General features: G+C 42.3%; 1 protein-coding gene across 1 annotated transcript in view; it reads left to right on the top strand.

The window, feature by feature from the left end:
• The first annotated feature begins 218 nt into the window (after nt 1-218).
• Nucleotides 219-23,510, top strand: part of LOC141110643 (cell adhesion molecule CEACAM7-like) — a 66,541-nt gene continuing 43,249 nt past the window's right edge. The window contains exons 1-5 of the mRNA XM_073602110.1: nt 219-557; nt 2,079-2,333; nt 16,092-16,346; nt 17,791-17,938; nt 23,204-23,226. Of these exons, the coding sequence (XP_073458211.1) occupies nt 239-557; nt 2,079-2,333; nt 16,092-16,346; nt 17,791-17,938; nt 23,204-23,226 (1,000 nt within the window). The 5' untranslated portion in view covers nt 219-238. The remainder of the gene's footprint in view (nt 558-2,078; nt 2,334-16,091; nt 16,347-17,790; nt 17,939-23,203; nt 23,227-23,510) is intronic.

The raw sequence follows: 23,510 nt of genomic DNA, 5'->3' as shown, positions 1-23,510 counted from the left end.
ACTCAGAGCGGAGGGGGAGAACTGAGCGATCAGCTGTGTTTGATCGCTGAGTCCTCACCGCAGAGATGGCAGGGAACAGATGCAGCATTGGATCGATGCTGCATCCACCTAGGTGAGCATAATTGTTAGTTTTTTTTACAATCCCGAACTTCTCTTTTAAACATGCGATCACTGATCTTCTTATCTATCACTTTCTCTTGCAGTTCTCCTCTGTGTCTTGGTGGATGTATCCAGTGGAATGACGAGTATTCAGCTGATCCCTCAGTATCCAGTCATCGGAGGATCTGTCACTCTGAGTGTTACTGGGAATACTGGGGGCAATAATTCTTTTGTTTGGTGTAAAGGACCAAACACGTACATGAATTATACAATCCTTTCATATAGTTCTGATGATAAGTCCCCACTTAAACCTGGACATCTGTTCCATAGTAGGGTGACACCTTTCTCCAATGGATCACTACAGATCTGCAACCTAAACATAACTGATGAGGGACATTACATAGTGAGGATACAAGCAGAAAACGTAAGCGATACATCTGTCTACTTAAAAATCTTTGGTGAGTAGCTCATCAGACAATTGTCAGACTGATTTACCTGAAATGTGCTTGTATTTTTTCATTTTAATTGTTTATGGGGGTGAGTGGGGGGTAAGGGTGGTCGTGAAGGAGCTATAGCAGATATTCAGCTTGGTATACTTAAGGATGTGGGGCTGCCACTCCATATGGAGAATATTAAACATAATAAAAAAACAAAAAACACCAATCAGCCATAACCTTATGACCACCCACCATAAGCCGTCGAGGCATGGACTCCACTAGACCGTTGAAGGTATGCTGAGGTATATGACACCAAGCCTTTAGTACCAGATCCTTTAAGTCTTGTAAGTTGAAGTTCCAAGGTGAGCCTTAATGGATCAGAATTGTTTTTCCAACACATCCCACGGATGTTCGATTGGATTGAAATCTAGGGGATTTGAAGGCTAAGTCAACACCTTGAATTCTTTCGTGTGTTTCTCAAAACATTCTTGAATTCATCAGACCAGGCCATTGCCATGGCTCCTATGGTCCAATTCTGATGCTCACATGTCCATTGTAGTTGCTTTTGGCTTTGGACATGGGTCAGCATGGCTGCTCTGACTGGTCTGTAGATATGCAGCCCCATACACAACAAACTGCGATGCACTGTATGTTCTGAAACCTTTCTATCAGAACCAGAATTAGCTTTTTCAGCTGCTTGAGCTACAGTAGGTCTTCTATTGGATCAGAAATTGTTAGAAAAAAGCTTAAACCTTTTAGGCACAACACAACAAAAATTGAAAAAATATAAATTTATTTACAGATAACGACAAAACATGTATAAAATGACACTGATAAAATATATCAATAAGAAAAGTATAAAGCTACATATAACCAATTTATAACTACATGGAATCTACCAACAAAGAAATTTGATGTATAGTAATGATGGATCTAGAAGTATGGTTATATTGCAGTGAAGAAATATCTTGCTCAATATCTTGCAGCAAGATATTTCTTCACTGCAATATAACCATACTTCTGGATCCATCGTTACTATACATCAAATTTCTTTGTTTCTGTTACAAAACTTTGTTAATAAGTACGTTTTCTCCTTCACTGATGGGCACTGATGAGGCAGTACTGATTGGCACTTATGAGCTGGCACTGATGATGAGGCACTTATATGCAGCACTGATAGGCGGCACTGATGGGCACTGATAGGTGGTACTGATGGGCACTTATAGGCAGCACTGATGGGTGGCACTGGAGGGTACTTATAGGCAGCATTGGTGGGCACGGAGGGATGGCACTGATAGGCAGCACTGATCAGGAGGCACTGGCAGGCATCGCTGATGGGCACCGAGTGCCAAACCTACTTACTTACTTAGAGCTGTTAAAAGGCAACAGACAGCTGAGCAATTTTTTAGGCAAACGTTTAATATTTTTTCATGCCCTTTAATTCATATTATGCAAAGGACAGATTATAATGATTTTGTTAGTGTAGTTTAACCAGAAAGACCGTCAGGTAGTCTAACTGTTCCCATTTTCCTCTCTTTACAGATATGGTTGGTAAACCTACAATCACAACCTCTACTTCACATCCCAAAGAAAATGATACAGTCACCCTCACCTGTACCTCTACTAATGCGGAGATGATAGTATGGAGCAGGGTCCCCTCTGGGGCTACTCTATCTCCAGATAACAGGACTGTCTGCTTCTCCAGGATTAAACGTTCGGACTCAGGAGAATATAGATGCCAGGCCAATAACCCTGTCAGTAAGGCGAACAGTGATCCCATCACAATAACCGTTGGGTGTAAGTAGCCATGACAACTAGATTTTTTTGTATGTTAGCCATAAAACAAAGACTATACTGATTTTAATTTAGTTGCCCTATGATTTATAGTCATAACAAAAAGCCAATTTTTTTTCTAGTTTTGGATGGGGGGGGGATTAGAACTTCTCTCAAATTTTTACTGCTATTCAGGCCTATATTTGGTAGATTAATCGTCGCTTCTTTTACTGCTGACAACATTATACCAGACAGGAAGTACCTCCAACAGGGACACAGACAGAACTAAAATAGCTTTCCATTAGTTCGGAGATAGATCTTTATTTCTGAAGGTGGCGCTGTTAAAAATTCCACACTGCCTGTCTGGTGAAATCACTTTCAGCAAGACAGGAAGTGAAGGTAAATCTGTCTAAGGAAGTGAGGGTAACTCTGCCTAAGGCCTCTTTCACAGGGGCTTAGCTACTGACTTGCATCCATTGGATGAGTTTGCATCACCATTGCAGCACAGCCCAATTCACTTCTATGGGGCTCAGTGGAAGGCAGTATTTTCTTTTTTAATTGCAGATTGTAAATCCTTGGCAGTATTTTCTCATTGAGGAAAAAAAAAGAAAGGAAAAATGGTTCTTGAAATGGTTTTTGAGTGGCGTAATCACAGACATTAGAGAAAAACTCTGCTTCCATTAAATAAGAATTATAGGGCGTACACACGGTCAGACTTTGTTCGGACATTCCGACAACAAAATCCTAGGATTTTTTCCGACGGATGTTGGCTCAAACTTTTTTTGTCTACACACGGTCGCACAAAGTTGTCGGAATTTCCGATCGCCAACCACGCGGTCACGTACACCACGTACGACGAGACTAGAAAAGGCCGGTTCAGAACCAAGCGCGGCACCCTTTGGGCTCCTTTTGCTAATCTCGTGTTAGTAAAAGTTTGGTGAGAGACGATTCGTGCTTTTTCAGACTCGTGGCTTTCAGATCGTTTTCTGCCGTTCAGTTTGTGCTTGTGGGTTTGTATCTGCTCTTCAGTGCGTGCAGCAAGTTCCGCGTGACTTTAGGTAGTCATTGTATTCTTGTTCGTTCGTTACTGTTTTTCAGGTCGCTCTTCACAGGCCTTGCTGTTCTTCAGTGCGTTCTGTTACTTCGTTCTGAGCAGCCGACCGTTTTCTAGCCATGTTTTGTATGCGTACTCCTCGTAGAGTTCGTGCTGTGCGGGGGCTTGGTGTTGGGGTCCTGACCTTGACACAAGTCCAGTCCATGAACAGGGTGGGGAGGAGTTCATGGACCAAGAATTGGTTGCTTCAGCGTGACCAGTTCTCTCATATGCCTTTGCTCCGTGATATCCGTGAGAATAATCCTGATGATTTCAGGAACTTTCTCAGGATGACGGACCCCGTGTTTCACCGTTTGTTGGCTTCGCTGACCCCCTATATCAGCAGGCAGGATACCTGCATGAGGCAAGCCATCACTCCGGAGCAGAGGTTGGTCGCTACCCTGCGGTATTTGGCGACAGGGAGAAGCCTGCAGGACTTGAAGCTCTCGACAGGCATCTCCCCCCAGGCTCTGGGTATCATCATCCCAGAGACCTGTTCTGCCATCATCCAGGTCCTGCAGAAGGAGTATATGAAGGTAAGATTTTTATCCTTTTATATCACATTTTATTGTATTGAATGTTTGCTAATATATTGTATTTCTTTCCTCATTCCCTAATTACCATGCTTGTAATATGCTGTGAATGTCCCCTTTGTCCTCATGCATGCTGGATTTTTATGTAATTATTATTTTATGTCCTTCATACATATTTGCCCTTCACTAACCTCCCCAGCATGGTGTCTCCTGGCCCTATATTCACCTCATGTAGTCACTTAACAATGTATTTTATCAGCTCCATAGTAGTGCTTTACCCCAAACACCCCCTAAAATGTTTGGAAATGTTATTTTTGATTTAAATTCAGGCAGAGTGGCAGAGGCTTTTTTTTGTGGTGCCCCCAAATAATTTTTAGTAACCCTCCCTCCCCCAACTGCTAAGTCAGCTGATCCCAATTCTCTATCCTCAATCATCTATCTGCTGACTTTGCCAAACCCATACACACTATACCCATCTCTTTTGTGCTCAGATTTATGGATGAATTCCCCAAAGCATGTAGTGCAAGGGCCTGCCTGTATACTTTCCAATGGTACTGTTTAAAGTTTTTGTATCCTATTATTATCTTGATAGGTAATAGCAGAATGTCCAAATGTCCTCAAATGTGTACAGTGTGTATTTATATCTTTGTATTATGACACTTCTTACCTGTCCAGTGGTCTGCCAATAGTGTAACTAAGGAGGGGCTGTTCAAAGTAATACCCATTATTTAGGCATTCATCTCTCAATGAAGTGAAGAGGGTTACCTGTCCAAGATTTACCCACACCCCCTATAATGTTAGAAATGGCCCATGAGAGGGGGGGAGGGGGAATATGATAGGTGTACCTTATACTTTGGCGTTGTTAAATTCCCCTTAGTAAATGCTATCTGGAGGTTGCCCCATAATGTTTGTGTATAATCTGCTTGCCATGTTTCAGAGTAAAAATAGTAATGCTTATTGTTTTTTCCTCAACAGTTTCCTTCCATGCCACAGGAATGGCATACTGTGGCCTCCCACTTTGCCGAGCGGTGGGACTTTCCTAACTGCGGAGGGGCAATTGATGGGAAACACGTCCACATCGTCCCACCACCCAACTCAGGGTCGTAATATTATAATTACAAGGGGTTTAATAGTATAGTGATGTTGGCGGTGGTGTCGGCTAATTACGACTTCTTGTATGTGGACGTGGGGAAGAATGGCCGGATGTCCGATGGTGGAGTCATCGCCCAGACGGAGTTCTACAGGCATCTCCAGAATGGCAGCTTGGACTTGCCGGCTCCAGAGGACAATGTTGAAGGACTCCCATTTGTGTTCGTTGCTGATGAAGCGTTTGCGCTGGGGGACCACCTGATGCGGCCATTCCCAATGAGGACCCTCACCCCAGAACAGAGGGTTTTTAATTACCGGCTGGCCAGAGCCTGAAGAGTGGTGGAGAACACATTTGGAATCCTGGCCAGCCGGTTCAGACTATTTCTGACACCCATCCATATGGCGGAGTATAAACTGAACCATATTATACTGGCGTGCTGTGTTCTCCATAACTTTTTAAGGAAACATTCATCCAACTATGCTGGCTCAGTTGGGCCTGAGGCCGGAATCCTACATCAAACCACACTGACGGCGCTTGAAAGTGGCTGTCCTGGCTTGCCCTCCCTGAGTGCCCGTGATGTCCGGTTACGCTACCTGGAGTTCTTTGCGGGTAGGGGGGCTATCAATATGCCACACAATCTGTGAAGCCTTTTTATAATAAAAAAAAAAAGAAATTCTTGGTGGACATTTACTGCTTGTGTTTGTTTTAGCTGACCCTAACAGAAATGTGTTGAGTCCAGAAAATGTCGTGATTGTGTAACCTTATACAAAGCACTGTTGGCTGTTATTTCCTAAATGCAAAAACACATTTCACTACAAGTGCACTTGCAACTGCACTGAAACTGCACTTGTAGTGCAAAGAGGATTTGCCCTTAGGAAATAACATTTTTGCAGAAAACAGCAATTACATCACCCCAAAAGTGTTGTATTGTAGTGTTGAGACAATAATCCACACATTCTTGAGTAAGCAACTTTTTTATACCTGCACAATCACATGTGCATTTACCAAAGGTTTTTAAAACAAACCAACATGTTTGTTGTATAACAATTTTTGCAGTAGTATTATCAAAAATCGAAATGTCCATTTCAGATAAAACAGGCCTGTGTAAAACCAACAAGAAAGCCAAAAAACTTGAACTTACAAAGTTCACATTAGGTAAAACCTGAAGGCTATATCAGACATCAGTATTTAGGAACTGGGTTTGATATAGCGTTCAGATGGGGGGAAATCACCCCTGGAAAAGCCAAATTTGGAAGATGCACACCAATTTACGAATGTCAACATGTGCTATCTGCCATCGGGGGGGATCAAGGGACGTGTTTTTTAGGGGAGCAAGCCCTTCCTCAACGCTACTTTATAATTGAGGAAGGGGTTGCACCCCCAAAACGCGTCCATTGATCTCCTGTGATGGCAGATAGCACATGTTGGCACACTGTGTGCATCCTCCAAATTTGGCTTTTCAAAACATTGCAAAAAAATTTAAAAGATTGGATCACAATCCAAAAAGTGATTTTGTGGGGTTTTAAATTCGCCCCAAAACATCAATGATGTTATTATTTTTTTTAATAACATCATTGATTTTTTGCTGTATGTTTTGCAGTTCGACATTACACCCCATGATCTCCCCGATCAGAATCTGGGCACTTTCTGATGTGAAACGTTCTGGATCCACAACATCACGATCACCTAAAAAGAGAGAAAGAAAACAAAAACAGGTCTCAAAAATCTGCCACCATCCATCTCTTTTACCTGAGCCTGTGGTCGCAGACACTCACCTGTTGTGGTGCCAATCTCCACCACATCTTCTTCTTCCTCCTGCACTTCTTGTGTTGGTGTTAGTTCCCCTTCTTCCAGAGGTGGAGGGTCTGTGGTCTCCTCGGATGAGGGGTGTCCTCCGAGTCTTTTCTCCCCTATGTAAAACAAAAATGGTATAATTAGCACACAGATATTTGATGGCAGAACTAGAAATAGGAAACATTGCTTGGAAGTGGGGTACAATTGTCTATTTTAGCCGAGTTCCAAGATGTATTTTTTTTATTGGCTTTTGTCAAGCTGCAATACTTTACCTGTTTAGTACAAGCTTCACAGATGGAGACCCCCCTATAGTATACACTGGAGCACCTGTGTGGCCCCCTAATAAAAATGGTGTTCTTGTGTCCCACACTAGTGCTCCAGTGTCCAGATGTGAAAACAGCTACTGAGTGTCCTCTCCTTACACAGAATCTAGTTGGCATTTCATTCTAGTAACAAACCCATCTACACAAACAACTATTTGGCATCCAAGTAGGCCCAAAAAAATGTGGGAAAATGCATATGGCCTAAACAATGGTGTTTTAGAGGCCGAAAGAAAAATGTTTGATACGAATGAATAATGGGCCCATGAACATTAAAGTTGCCCTTTTAAACTGTACAATTAAGAAAAGCATATGGAGCAGCACGAACGCAATAAAGACAGAAAGAATAGGAACACAGCACAACTACTTACTTTTTTGCAGCACTCTCCGGATCTTTCGGTACTGCTCTGGCTCTCTTAACTTCAGGTCCGACCACCGCTTCCTGAGCTGATCTTTCGGTTGTCGTACCCCGAAATTCTTGTGAAGGCTTTTGACCACTTTCGCCATGATCTTGGCCTTTCTGATGTTGGGGTTGGGGTAAGGCCCATACTTTCCGTCATAGTCAGACTTCTTCATGATGTCGACCATCTTCAACATCTCCCCAAAGGACATATTTGTGGCCTTAAAACGTCTCTTTCTGGATCGTGACGTGTCCGGATCCGGGCTTTCCTCCTCCTCCTCCTCGTTGCTATAATTAGCACGCACCTGCTCTGACTCCGCCATGTGCTCTTCACCCACTGTGCCGAACGAAAAGGGGCAGGGAATAGACTAGAAAGAACGTCAGGGGCGGGCGGAGTTACACGCATGCGCAGTGTGTATAAAGCGTAACATGCGTGCATATTACGTACGATCTGTGAGCGGAGGAAGGAGCATTGGACGCGCCGATCGTAAGAACGAAGTTAAGAGACAAACTTGTGCCTATACTGCTTCTACATTGAAGCCTATATTGTAACAAGATTAGGAGAGTTTTGTCTGACATTAGGCTTTGTCTTGTGTTGTGTCTTGCAGTGAACATGGATATCTTAGTGAAAGACAATGACTTCATGTCAGTATTCATAGATATCTTAAGGGAGCTGCCCTGTCTGTGGGAGATTAAACACCCCCATTTCAAGAACCAAGCAAAGAGGAAGGCAGCACTGGTGCAATTGTGTGAAATTGTGAAGCAGGTGATCCCCACGGCAGACATCACCTATTTAAAGATTTTCATTGGTGGCCTGAGGAGCACATATCTAAGGGAGCGCAAGAAAGTCCTGGATTCACAGAGATCCGGAGCAGCAGATGACATCTATGTCCCCAGGATGTTGTACTACGACAGGCTGCATTTTCTGGCAAGCCAGACTGAACCCAGGCCATCCCTCTCCAGTCTTCCTTCCACGCTTCCTTCCCCCCCGGCTGAGGCTTCTGACGCCCAACCTGGGCCTTCCAGGCCACATGTGGAGGAGCCCAGATTGAGCCAGGTATAGCACTCCTCTAAATATTTCTGCTTGTCCAATCAATGATGTTAACTAGATGTTAGTTTGGAGTACTAATTTAGGATTGTGATTGATGAAGCAACAACTAAAACCATGTCCCTTTTTCATACACAGGGAAGTCTCAGCCAGGAGGTGGCCGGGCCGAGCCGGCTGGCTGATCTGCAGGTCCCTCCACCCCCCCTGAAAAGAGAAAGTGGCAGTAGGAGGAGTGCCCTAGAGCAGCCTTTCTCAACCAGTGTGCCGCGGCACACTGGTGTGCCGTCAGAGGTTCTCAGGTGTGCCGCGGGATCAGGGGAGAGAAGGGCTGTCAGATGAGCCTGATCTCTCGATCCCCTGCAAAACTGTACATCGGCACTGTGAGAAGCTCCGTCAACCTCAGCAAAGTGAAAGTGAAGTGCAAAGAGTGTGGTGTGCTCTCTGCTTCCCCCTACAGTGCAGTACCTGGCTGAATGAGGAAACTGGAAAGGTACTGTGCTAGAAGCTAGATTCGTTTTAAAAGGGCTTTATACATGTGTGTGTGCATGTGAGTGTCTGACTGTCTGTCTGTGTGTGTGTGTGTATGTGTGTGTGCGCATGTGTCTGGTATGTGTGTGCATGTGTCTGTATGTGTGTGTGTATGTGTGCATGTGTGCATGTGTCTGGTATGTCTGTATGTGTGTGTGTGTATGTGTGCATGTGTGTGTGCGCATGTGTCTGTATGTGTGTGTGTATGTGCGTGAGCATGTGAGTGTCTGTCTGTATGTGTGTGTGTACGTCTGTATGTGTGTTTGTATGTGTGTGTGTGTGTGTACGTCTGTGTCTGTATGTGTGTTTGTACATGTGTGTGTGTGTGTGTGTGCATGTGTCTGTATGTGTGTGTGTGCATGTGTCTGTATGTGTGTGCATGTGTCTGTCTGTATGTGTGTGTGTCTGCATGTGCGTATGTACAAGTGTCTGTATGTATGTGTCTGTATATGTGTGTGTGTATGTTACTTTTAATCCTGACACCTCCCCCCCCCCCATTCCTGTACCATCAGAACTGCTTTTGTAGGTCTTGTTTGTGATAGCAGCAAGGACTGCTTCTCCTCTGAAAAGCAACCTATGCACAGATCGCTTTTCAGAGGCATTTGACAGGCGGTAAAGAGGCATTATGTTGCCTCTTCACCACCTGTTTTAATGCAGCATCACTACACCGCAACCGTGCAATGTACACAGTTGCAGGGTAGTTGCAGTTCAGCCCCATTCACCCTGGGTATACCTCCAGCTGCAGCCAAAACATGTGTACACCCCCAGCTATTGTCTCTGCAGCTAAAGGGGAAGAATTTGGGGGTGGTAAAAACAGCTTAACCATGTGCTTTTACCAGCCCTCCAACCCGACATGTGAACAAGCCCTTGGTTCACATCTGTGTTGCTGCGTGCAGTGCAACCCATTCATTTCAATGGGCTTCCCTAACCACAAAAATTCAGGGAAGGAAATCCCCGACCTTTTTTTTTTTTAAATTGCACTGCACCAAAAGCACCCCACATTTTCCAATGTGTGAGGTACCATTAAGAATTAATGGCACCCCTAAAGAGCAGAGCATTTGTCTGTGTGTCAGGAACGAGTGCGATTTTGCGCATGTTCCGCGACACACAGTAACATGAACTAAACCTTGGACTGGGGTGCCTCGAGACTGAAAATACTTTTTAAGGGTGCCCCGACTGGAAAAAGGTTGAGAAACACTGCCCTAGAGGAGGCTACCGGAGGACTCTTTTGGAGGGCTACAGAGGTCCTGGGAGCACGACAGACCATGGAGGAGGACATTGCTGCCGTCGTTGCCTATAAAATGCAGAGGATGGAGGAGGGACAACAAGTCATGTGTGAGGCGCTCATATTGGAGGCTCTTAACAAAGGTATGAGGGGCCAAATGACAGCTCAGACACACCTTTGCGATGGTCCTTCTCCTCCTCCTGCAGGTCCTCCTCCTCGTCCTCCCTCTCCTCCAGGTCCTCCCATGCCTCCTCCAGGTCCTACTCCTCCTCCTGCCACATCTCCAACTGCACAGCCACAGCTGGGAAGGAAGCGTGAAAGGAAGACCAGAAAGTGAGGACCCTGGATCCAGTCTGGTCGGCCAAAAAATGCCGCCTCTTGTGGTACCACAGCCTGGGGACACAGATGTCATCTGCTGCTATCCAGATCTCTGCGAATTCTGGACCAGACTGCCCTCCCTTACATATGGACTCCTAAGGCCACCAATTTTGATGTTCAAGAATTGATGTCTGCTGTGGGGGTCCCAGGCTTCGCTAATTTCTCATGTTGAGCCAGTGTTGCCTTCCTCTTTGTTTGGTTCTGATCCCTTAATAAAGGATTTTTGTTTTGAATTATACTCTCCTATGTGTTTTACTTCAAAAAGGACAGTTTTTTTGTGAGGATTCAGGTACATTTCAAATATACAATGTGAAATGAACAAGGGACACCAACACCAAACAATCTCCTGGAGATTAAATAATAAAAGATATCAATGGTGTTGGGGTAACTTGACACACAAAACACACACAAAAATATTCTGGAGTAAAAATAAAAATAACATTGAACAAAGATCAGCCTTTGAAAAAATCCAAACATTAAATTAAAAAAAAGGCTTAAAATGCCAAAAAAATTAAATAAAAAAAAAACAAATTCTGTCAGATGTGACAACTAATAACAATATATTCAGGGAATCCCAATAAAAAAACAAAAATAAAACTTTGTGAGAAGTGTGTGTGAATATGAGCAGCAAAACTACTTAATTCTTGTCACATTATAAAGAAGAAGAGAGTACGCTGTATTAAACCATTTTTAACATTGCAGCGTGACGAAAGTGCTGTATCCATTGCGAACGCTAAGTTTACCAGAACGAGCTGTTCCGTCTTGGAATTTCTTCTGAGCATGCGTGGCACTTTGTGCGTCGGAACAGGCCACACACGGTCGGAATTGACGCGATCGGATTTTGTTGTCGGAAAATTTTATCTCCTGCTCTCCAACTTTGTGTGTCGGAAAATCCGATGGAAAATGTCCGATGGAGCCCACACAGGTCGGAATTTCCGACAACACGCTCCGATCGGACATTTTCCATCGGAAAATCCGACCGTGTGTACGGGGCATTAGACTAAATGTTTGTATGTAGTTATTATTTTTTAAGTCTTTCTTTTTATTTAATAACATTTTTTTTTTTTAACGTCACAGCTGTCGCTACATTTAGTTGTTTCTTTTTTTGTTTGAAGTGCTTGTGTTTGTGGCTTACGTGTCCACCTGTATAAAGGTTTGGAGTGTTCTCTAGCTTCTAGATGAGTGCAGTGTGGTGTGACAGCAGAAAAACACTCAAGAGTCCAAGTGCAGAGAAACAGAAATATATTGTAACTGGAGTACAGAAATACGGAACAGGCTCAGTGAGAAGGCAACCCGAAAAAGAGCACTCACAGCGGGAACATAGGTGTGTCAGTAGCAGTAGGCCTCAGGTGTGCCAACAGCATCTGTCTGGAAGGGTAGAATGTGGCCTGGCAGGTCCATACCCAAGAGGGAAGGCTTCCAGAAGGATGACGTGCCCCTGCACTTTCCCTACTTCTCAGGAACCTCTCCCTGGCACTAAGTTCTTTCCCTGCCAGATGTATGACCTTTCTCTATTCTAGCCACACGTGAAATGTCTGCCAAACCCAGGAGCCAAGGTCCTAAATAGACTCTGCCTGGCCCAAGATGGCTGCCAAAGTCACATGGAGTGCTAGCATCCAATCAGATTCTGCCTTTCTGTAACCAAAGAAACAATAGAGGAACTAAGTTACTCTTGCCTTCCTGCTGCCAAAGTCACATGGGGTGCTAGCATCCAATTAGATGCTGCCTCTCTGTAACCAAAGAAACAATAGAGGAACTGAGTTACTCTTGCCTTCCTGCTCTACCTGCATTGCCGCTGCTGGTGTCCAGCTCCAAAGAAAGAAGAATGCTGTTTTGCAGTGGGCCTGCCCCTGCACTACAAGTGTTAAATTCTTGTTTAGGTCTGAGGGAGGGTCACAAAAAGTACTTTTACTTAGCTGATCCTCCACTTCTCTGTGCTCCAGCAGTGGACTGTTTCTCAGAGTCCTCATATCCAGTGCAAGCCTTTGGGCTCTATATTGTACTTGACTACGTCAAAAGACCTGTGACCACCAAAGAATAGGGGAGACAAGGCTTCGAGGTCCAGTCTAGCAATAAATTTTAGAAAGAAAAGAAAGTTTAAAAAATGTAAGTAACACAGCAAATAAAAAAATAAAAAAAGTAAAGCCCCTTACAACCACATATATGCACATATGTACGTAAACTCATGCATTGGGTGTATTATGTATTAAAGCAATGATTGTGCTAAGGTATTGTCACACATGTTGGAGTGAGCAATAATTCTAGGGCCTCATTTGTGGTTAACTCTAAACTGATGACCTGTAAATTCTTACCCATGGACAGTTTAGAGTACTGTGGAAATTTCTCGTCACTTTCTGTCCAATAGCCAAACAGGAAGTCCCTGCAAATCAAAGAAATACTTTGGGGACCCCAGATCACCAGAACTAGTGTCCCCATTGGAAGATTTCCCCTCTATTACTTTTCTGGGGACAACCCAAATAAAGGGGTTTTCTTTTACTTTAAGAGCCAGTTCACACGGGGGCGACTTGTCAGGCGACCTAGCCGCCTGACAAGTCGCCTCCCGTTCTGTACAATGGAACCGTTCTAATCGGAGCGACGCAAGTCGCTCCGACTTAGAAGAAAGGTTCCTGTACTACTTTGGGGGCGACTTGCATAGACTTCTATACAGAAGTCGTCTTGCAAGTCGCCGCGGCAGTCGTGTGCAGGTCGCCTCGGTGAGGCGACCTGCAAGTCGTGCCGCTTCTAATGTGAACCGGCGTTAACTTTCCATGATAATGGTAAAACAGTACAGATAGAAAGTATTAATCTCCCTAAGGGGGTACAAACAGCAATAAAAACTGACAGGTGTTTTAATCCTTCTGCGCTCTATCCAAAAACTAAAAAAGAAAAAGTTTTGCCTATAGTTATACTTTAAGGCATATTTGGTATCTATTTACTATTTTGTATTCTTTATTTATGAAATCTTTAGCCATAATTTTAACAACAGCAAATCTTACAGACCATAAAAAAGGAAACAAAAACAGGAAACAATACAGTATTAATGCACCCAAAATTGGGTGTGAGAATAGAAATAAAACAAAATCCACAAATAAAGATATGCACCATAATGACCTGTAGGTTCTCATAGTGAAATTTAAAAGGCTTTAGAGATTTATTTGATCTGAAGAGAAACCAGAGTATTCTCTTCAGATCATAGTGAAATTTAAATAACAAAATGATTTATCATTCAGCAGCTAAGATATTACCACTTGCTTACTGGGCACTTAAACCCCCTTCCTGTCCAGACCAATTTTTAGTTTTCAGCGCTGTCACACTTTGAGTGACAATTATGCCCTGTACACACAGTCGGATTTTCCGATGGAAAATGTTCGATCGGAGCGTGTTGTCGGAAATTCCGACCGTGTGTAGGCTCCATCGGACATTTTCCATCGGATTTTCCGACACACAAAGTTGGAGAGCAGGAGATAAAATTTTCCGACAACAAAATCCGTTGTCGGAAATTCCGATCGTGTGTACACAAATCCGACGGACAAAGTGCCACGCATGCTCGGAATAAATAAAGAGATGAAAGCTATTGTCCACTGCCCCGTTTATAGTCCCGACGTACGTGTTTTACGTCACCGCGTTCAGAACGATCGGATTTTCCGACAACTTTGTGTGACCGTGTGTATGCAAGACAAGTTTGAGCCAACATCCGTCGGAAAAAATCCATGGATTTTGTTGTCGGAATGTCCGATCAATGTCCGACCGTGTGTACGGGGCATTACACTGTCATGCAACACTGTACCCAAATGAAATTTTTATCATTTTTTTTTTTTCACACAGATAGAGCTTTCTTTTGGTGGTATTTAATTGCTGTTGGGTGTTTTATTTTTTGCTAAATAAAATAAAAGGGGACAGAAATTTTGAAAAAAAACAAAACTCTTTCATGAGGCTGCACTGATGGGCACTAATAGGCGGCACTGATGGGCACTGATAGGCACTGATAAGGCAGCACTAATGGGCACTGATAGGTGGCACTGATAAGCACTGATGGGTGGCACTGATGGTTGGCACTGAATGGTGGCACTGAAGGGCACTGATAGGTGGCACTGATGGGCACTGGTAGGCACTGGTAGGTGACACTGATAGGCAGCACTATGAGCCTCTTCATATTTCTCAATGTTCTCTTGACTGGGTGTCCCAGCAGTGCCTGTAGTGGTGATTAAGTGAGGTTCACTTGAATTTCAACTAGTTTTAACTCTTTTTCAGGCTTAAGATATGTACTTTAACATGTGTGCAAACAAAATACAAAAACGGGTCTGGCAGTGAAAAGGGGTGAACCTCTCAGTAGCAAGAGATCCTATTTTAATTGTTGCCCTGGTCTTAGTTATATGCAAACCCCAGAGCATATACTGTAGAGTAAAACCTTGGATTGCGAACATAATTAGTTCCAGAAACATGTTTGTAATCCAAAACACTTGTATATCAAAGGGATTTTCCCCATTAAAAATAATGGAAACTCAAATGATTCGTTCCACAACCATTTATTTATAAATCCTTCAGTTTATAGTCCATATAAAAAGATTTTAGCAATGTGATAGGTTGTGTAACCATAAAATGTCCATCCACAAATGGAAGCCTCCACAAGGGGATTAGAAGCAAAATCCAGCAGGCGCTACATAGTATAAAAGAAAAGAGAGGCGCCTCTAAGTGTAGCAATATGGTTACATTTAATGAAGGTACAACATTTAGCAACTCACATGGTTGATGATTAAAAGAGGCACATCTATGCATTACATGTTTATACGCTGTATCTTCACATGCTTGTCTGAAGATGCCCCTGCGTGGGCAAACCATGGCATGCTATGATTCTTGAAACTTTAAGAAAAAATATTGAAACAGAAAAAAGGCACATCTAAGTCTGCAGGCATCTGGGGGAAAGCTGTCCACATAGACCGTCCTCCGCACCGCCAGCTCTCACCGCTGTCAGTCTGCAATCGTGATCGGGAAGACTACCCTGCAGTAGAGCGATCTGAAAGGGAGGTTTGAAGAGCTCAAGGAGCGCAGAGTGGAAGGGTCTATGTGGACAGCTTTACCCCGGATGCCTGCATACTTGGATGTCCCTGTTTTAATCATCAACCATGTGAGTTACTAAATGTTGTACCTTAAATGTAACCATATTGCTACACTTAGAGGCGCCTCTCTTCTCTTTTATACTCAGTTGTGACATGACGCTACTTGTATATCAAGACAAAATTTGTTTAAAAAATTTGCTTGTCTTGCAAAACGCTCTCAAACCAAGGTTTTACTGTATATCTTTGTATTATTTTGTCAATTTTAATTTTTTTTCCCCTTAGTCCTCTTATTCTAACAAGCATTTTGTTATTGCAGATGGCCCAGAAAACGTGAAAGTAAACACCCAACGGTCACCATCAAATTCTTTCATTTTATTAGAATGTTCTGCTGATTCTGTCCCACCAGCCACTTATCAATGGAGACTAAACGGGATAGATATAAATGTCCAGCAGAATTCGTTTCAGGTAAATCTAAGCAAGGCCAAGGAAGAGGGGACTTACACATGTGTGGCCAATAACTCAGTGACGCATCTTACTGCCATCGATTCCATATATGTGAATGTAACTATCGGTAAGTTTAAGAACACCCAACCACTTAGGGCTTGTTCACACTTGACTACATTTCTAACACTTAACAAACGCTCCTATAGTGTCAGGATGGGATTTTTGACTCATGTTAATGAACTTCTGTATAGGCGTTAGACTGGCTTTTTACAAGCGTTAAAGACGAGTTAAAAATACGCCCTATGGGCAGTTTGAAGCGTTAAGGCGCGTTAAAACTGATCCACAAATGCCTATTCCATAACAGAAAATAAACTAATCTTAACGCCCTAAAACCTCACCACAACTGCCTGCCAGAGCATTTGCGAAGCATTACCATAGACTTGAATAGGAGGCGTTGAAAGGCTTGAAACGCCTCCTGACTCAACATGAGGCTGTAATTTTGAAGCTAACACTAATGACACTAATGCTTCATGTTTTGATAGTCTGAACTGCACTGTGTGCTGTCCATTGCATCATTTGCATAGGTGTTTGAGAGGCATTTTTAATGCCATTGTGAACGTAACCCTTTGGGTTCAGAGCAGAGTTCCATCACTGAGGCCTTGTTTACACCATGAGCTATGGCCTTCATTTTTCCCGCCCTGGATTAGTGCAGATCATTGCAAGGACACATAGAAAACAATGGTCTTCTGTGTGCCTCATTCACATCACAATAGTGTTTATATGTGCATATAATAGTGCTTATATACATTGCATTGCAATAAAATAGGGCAACCAGGCATCCCCAGGACAGTTCCTGATTTTAGAGGGAAAAAAATATCCCTGATTTCCTCCAAGGAATGTGTCCCAGAATAGATTTTAGTGTATTTTTCCTGAAAATACAGATATGATATACAGTTGCTCAAATATTGTGTAACATAAAACATGTATAATGTTCTAGGGTTTTATAATCAAAAATACAAATTGTAATATGTGTGCCAAAAAAATCAAAAAGTTAAGGTGTAAATAACGTCCAAACTTTTTTTTTTTTTTTTAGATTTGGATAGAGTAGGTGATGATTAGGACCACTGTTGAGTTTTTGTATTTTCTGTATGTGGTCCATCAGCTAGATTTAGATTTTTAGATTCCTTTATTTCTTGTCCTAGAGACACAGCAGGATGTAATATGAGATTTCTCCAAAAAGGAGACCCCCTCTTTAACAGATGTCTTCAGAATAGGTTTGCCCATTAGGAGATTTTGCCACTAATCATGTTCCTGTTACAGCAATTTTTTGGCTTTTTCATCACTTTCTGTGACCGAGACAATAGACACAACAAGGACTAATATTGAGGGGGAATCTACCCATTTGGGACAACAATAAAAACCTGATAGAGGTACTAACCTTCCACATTCTATCTAAAATAATAAAAAAAGGTTTTGGATTTACATACACTTTGACTATTGTTTTTTTAACTAACAAAAAGAAATGTATATTGTGTCAATGACTTACAAAATGTGTTCTTTCTTTCCTTCAGAGTTAACAGATGATGACGACTACAATGGTATTTATAGTCAGACATCAATTATTGGAACTATATCTGGAATTGTGATTGGCTCTGTGTTATTGCTGGTTCTAGTCATTGTGTTAGCTTACCTTTTTGGCAGACACAGACGACACAAAAAGTAAGTGTGGTACACAGGATAAAGTCACCGTGCAAATAAGATTATCCTACAATTTTCCAGGTCTAGATCTACTAAAGTCTTCAATGTGTATGGAGTCGCACCTTGTACCAAAGTTCATCTCACTTAAATGAATTCTTGAAACACTTAAAGTGATTGTATGGGCTCGTTTTTTTTTTCCTATAAAAATAACAAACATATTATACTTACCTGCTCTGTTGCAGTGGATTTGCACAGTGCAGCCTGGATCTTCCTCTTCTTGGGTCCCTCTTCTGTGCTCTTGGCCCCTCCCTTCTGTTCAGTGCCCTCCACAGCAAGCAGCTTGCTATGGGGGCACCCGAGCCGAGTCACAGCTCCCTGTGGCCATTCAGACACGGAGCACCGATCCGGATCCGCCCCCTCTGCCCCCTGATTTTGATTGTCAGCAGCAGGAGCCAATGGTGCTACTGCTGGTTATTAGCCAATCAGGAAGGAGAATCTTGGATGGCTGAGACATTCATGGACATCACTGGACAGAGATGAGGCTTAGGTAAGTATTAGGGGTTGCTGGGGCGGCTGCTACACTCAGAAGACTTTTTTATCTTAATGCATAAAATGCATCAAGATAAAAAAAAAAACCTTCTGCCTTTACAACCCCTTTACTGGTTAAGAGCACCAAATACAGTCAACGCATTTCAGGAGGAAATAAACTTTTTTATCTTCTGTTTATCAGGCTCTTCAGCTCCTTTAGCAAATTTGATTGGAGTCTCCTCGTGAGAAAACAAATATAAACAAAATTCCGTGCCAAAATGAGTTGATAAATTAAATAAAGTGTAATAATAGCAGCTACACCCTAACTGGATGAAAAAGTCATCAGTGCATAAGTGAAAGAAGAAAATGGTGGGGAAGCGCTGAGAATATATAAAAAATAAGTATATAAACAAAGTGTTGAACATAAATAATGAAATTCTTATATATAATTCACAATACACCAGCCTACCTAAGTGGACCAAAAATAAATACATTTGAATAATATAACTATAACCATTAAAGGTGGTAGTACAAAGTGATTGCTAAACAACCATAGCACAATGAGTGATTACAATATAAATAAATCAGGTGAACAACCAAAATGTAGCAAGTGATTTATAAATAAAAACCAAAAAAGTCCATCAATAAATGACCAAATGGTAGAAATAAAATCCTTGTCTGAATCTTGGCATCAAAGCGTGGACAGCAGAATCCCTTCACCATCACTGTAAATCACCCAAAAAAGTGCTCATAGAACGGATGTCAGCTTACCAGATGGAGTTGACCAATTTAATGAAAAAAAGGTCAAATCGGCTTTAGCAAGATAATGCTTGCTGCAATGGAGAAAGGTGGACCGGACACCTGTCCTCACATCACAGGGTCTCACATAAGGGATTTAAAACAGATGGAGAGGAACCGAACATAGTGTAACACCGTTTATTGTAAAAATGGATAAAAACAAACATAACCAAAGGGCTACTCACATAACAAGTGCCATCGCCCGGCACTGAGGCTGGAAAGCGTGTCTATGACAATGGGTAACCTGCTCTGCACGAAGTTCCCAGCAGATCGCGGCAGCAGCGTGCGTTCCACCCACAACAGACAGACAACCACGGGAAGCCGGATGTGATGTAATTGCTTGACCAAGTACAGCCTCGACGTACGTTTCATTAAAACACGTCTTCAGGAAGCGTACTTGGTCACTATAGAGATGGTTTAAATAATACTGATAATTAGCATAAAGGGAGGGGTTGAATGCTTTGCAGCCTCAGTGCCATTCACAAACACCTATACAACCGTCCCATACAGCATTAGAAAGCAATACATATAGAATTCGATATTAAATATTATACAAAGTGAGTAAACCTGAAAATGGTAGAAACCAATCATTATTTACCATAATACCAATAAAAATTAAATCGTAAACGTTATCTATCAACACCGGACTGGCCGATGAGATAAATAATGAGTTATATGAATGTATAAAAACTAGAATATCAGAATGATACTTCAAAAGATAATAATAAAAAAAATAGAAAAAAATTAAAAATAGAAAATAAAAATTGTGAACAATATCTAATTGGTTGAATACTACTGCACACCCGGAAAAGCCGACAAAAAATGCGGACAAACGATATGACTAAATTAAAAAATAGACTCAAGAAAAGGGAAGGGATGTGTAACTAACATCTAGTCATTGGTCAAAAAGCAATTAAGATCCAATTCGATGTTAAGACCCTGTGGCTGCATCGTTTGTAAACGGTACAGCCACTGGGTCTCATTCTGGGAAGCAGCCTTCCTAAGGTCAGTGCCTCTCCAATTTGGAGTGATCTTGTCTATACCGTAAAAGGTTAAAAGACGAGGGTCTCTATTGTGAACCATACGAAAATGGCGTGATACGCTGTGGTTTAAGAAACCTTTAGAAATATTGGCCACATGCTCATTGATACGGACCCTCAGTTTGCGAGTGGTGCGCCCCACATATTGGAGTGAGCATGGGCACTCCAACACATATGTAACATAACTAGAATTGCATGTAATCAGGGGTTTCATGGAGAATTCTTGTTGGGTAACCTTCGAATGAAATTTGGAGATCTTTTTCCCTACTCTATTGGTGGTATGGCAGGCTTTGCACCTAGTGCAATAGTGAAACCCTGATCCATCTAAGAAGGTAGAGGGTTTCTTCGGGGGGTCAGGTACGTTGGGAGCTTTAATATTTCTTAATCCTGGTGCTCGTCTGTAGATGAATTTGGGTTTTGAAGGGAGTGAATTCTGTAGATCTCTATCCTTGCAAAGTATAGGCCAATACTTCTTAAATATTTGTTCTACACTCTTGTACTGGCGATGAAACCCTGATATAAAGGGGATATCCCCTGGGGATGAAGCTTATTGGATTGGAGTCTCCTCTCTCCTCAAAGCCAACTGGTCTGTTGCCCACATCACATATCCCAGGGGGCTGTGTATAACCCACTGCACATGCCCAGTGCAGCATCATCAGAGGATCGGCTGCTGGAACCAGTAAGAGACAGCTGTCCTTCTGATGATATCATAAAGAAGATGGCAGTGCCGGGCCTGTGGTTTTTGATGGATGACAGCAGGACAGCACTGGATTCCCTGGGCTGGTGAGTATATTATTTCAGTTCACATCAGCAGACCAGGCAAGAAGGGATCAATCCAAAGAAAAATGTGAACTTGACACTTCAGTGCTCAGAAATCGTAGGGAAGCTTGCCATTTTTCATACAAATGTCATGGCCTCTGTGCAATAGGGAGTGGATGGTCAATGCAATGCAGCCCTCCTCAGATCGGGAAATCCTCTACTACACAAACAACAAAGAACAAAAAAAGGCGCAACACCTAATGCATTATCTCTAGCACTTTATTAAGGGATAAAACATACAAATTATACTCACAAACCAAAATGGAATGGTAGTGAATCAAAAATAACAGAGTCTAGAAGTCCAACCTAATGGAATTGTGTGGATGACAGAACCAGCTCTGGTATCTGGTTGTGTCATTCGCACAATTCCATTAAGTTGGAGGGAAGACATCTGGACCATGTTACTTTTGCTACGTCACTATTCCATTTTGGTCTGTGAGGATAGTTTGTATTTTTATCCCTTAATAAAGTGCTACAGATAATGCACTGGGCATTTGTGCCCGTATTGATCTTTGTAGGTAAGAAAACACCTGTGTGCCCCCCCCCCCCTTACTCACCTGGGGATCGATATTTAAACGAATAATTTATAATTTATTAATTTAATTTTCTGTAGAGGCTGTTAGCTGAGTCAGTCCCCAGTCAACTTTTTGTATGTCTTGGATACTACAGTGAGATACTCATGCTATAATTCCCAACAGGGTAGAGAAGAAGAAGGTCCTAGTGTCAACCTTCTGATGAATCTTATCTATACATTTCTTATTAGGCAATATTGTTATAAGTTTGTACTGTTTTGTTGAAAATAAGCCAAGTCCTAGAGCAAGAATTATATGTAGGGTGTGCTTGTAGGCTGGTTCTGCAGTATTGTACTGCATGCAGTGTTGCATCAGCCTAAGGTTAAGTCACTTCACGTTGGAGGAAGTTGTTCCCTAGGGACCTTTCAATGGGAAGCTGGAGGAAGGCCACACATGCAACAGAGTAGTCGCCACTAAGCAGAGAGTGTCCATCTGAACATATGGGACCTGAGTATAAGAAAGGGGAGACTGGTTAGTAATTCATTTGGGAAGTGCCAAAGCTACAGATATATGTACCACTGCCACAGCCAAAGCCCCACTTTATGTTCTGTAAACACAAGTTTAACTGTTACCAAGAGAAAACATTGCAACAGGTGTTGAATTTAGTTTAATGCTGTATAATTGAACTGTATGGAATCTGTCATCTAAATGTCAAGAACTAAATAGGGTAAAAAAGCTATGTTACTCAAGTCTCGTCAAATCACTAAACACTGGATCATGTGTGTGCTGTTACAATGAATGCTAACGGGGTATGAAGTATACAATCACGGTGGTAATAAAGTAAATTTAAGAGAGAGTAACATCTGTATAAAAAGTAGGAGCAGTCAGTTCAGGAGTGAGAGCAGTGGTGGCTGGTGACAGAGGCCCTGTCGGAGTGGTGGGTTGATGACAATTTGATCCGCTCTTCCCACAATTGGGTCCCTATCTTAGGGCTGCTGTGGAACAGATCTTGCCAAAAATCTGTCCTGGACCATGAATATACAAGGGCTTGTGAAATGTTCAGTGGCTCCCCTCTATGCCTTCAGACTGAGGTCAGTAACATGTATTGTGTATAAGAAATGGTGGATAATAATCAGTGTTCTGCACTGTTTCACTCAAAATCACTCTGTCCTCCAGGCTGGGACCGGTGTCTCTGCTGGGAGTGAACAAATGTTCCTTCTAGTATGAGGCCTATGAGATGGTCTGTCCAGTGGTCACGTGGGTGTGTTAACTCACATATTATTTAAGCAAACATAAAACTTTGTTGGACGACATGCAGTTCCCTTGTGCCGCCGTCATGCAGTTTCCTCGTGCCGCCAACACTGGTATGCCTGATAATAAGGCAAGCACCTTGGTTTTGCTGCCAAACAGTAAGAGGGAGTCTCCAATGCTAAGCTGAATGCATTCATCCAATGATATTGTCAGACTGCTGTTCTGTAACTGTTCCATTACTATCAAATGTTCATCCTTATCATCTTCATAAAATGTGTCTTTATAAACTACAAATGTATTTCACCATATTAGAAACTCACAACCTTTTTTCTTTTCAGGCAATCAAACAGTGCAAAAAATGGTAAGTTTCTACATACCTAAAACAATATCTATACTCTGACCAATCATTTATTTTCTTAATTAATGGGAAGTAAAACAACTTAGATAAACTTACTTTTGCAATCCTGTGACCCAGAAACAGCTGAAAGTAGGCTAAATCCCACTGTCAGCTGATGTCACAGAGCTGCTCCAGGCTCTAGAATGATCCTGACCATGTTGTCGAGGTCCATCCAGGTGCCTAAATGCAAAAATGGAAAAGCCGCGCTTAAATTGATAAATAAATAAATAAATGAATAAAAAATTGAT

This window comes from Aquarana catesbeiana, linkage group LG10, assembly GCF_042186555.1.
Source record: "Aquarana catesbeiana isolate 2022-GZ linkage group LG10, ASM4218655v1, whole genome shotgun sequence".
In the NCBI taxonomy this organism is placed as follows: domain Eukaryota; kingdom Metazoa; phylum Chordata; class Amphibia; order Anura; family Ranidae; genus Aquarana; species Aquarana catesbeiana.
The sequence above is the reverse complement of the archived record's forward strand: the minus strand, read 5'-3'. Positions and strand labels throughout refer to the sequence as shown.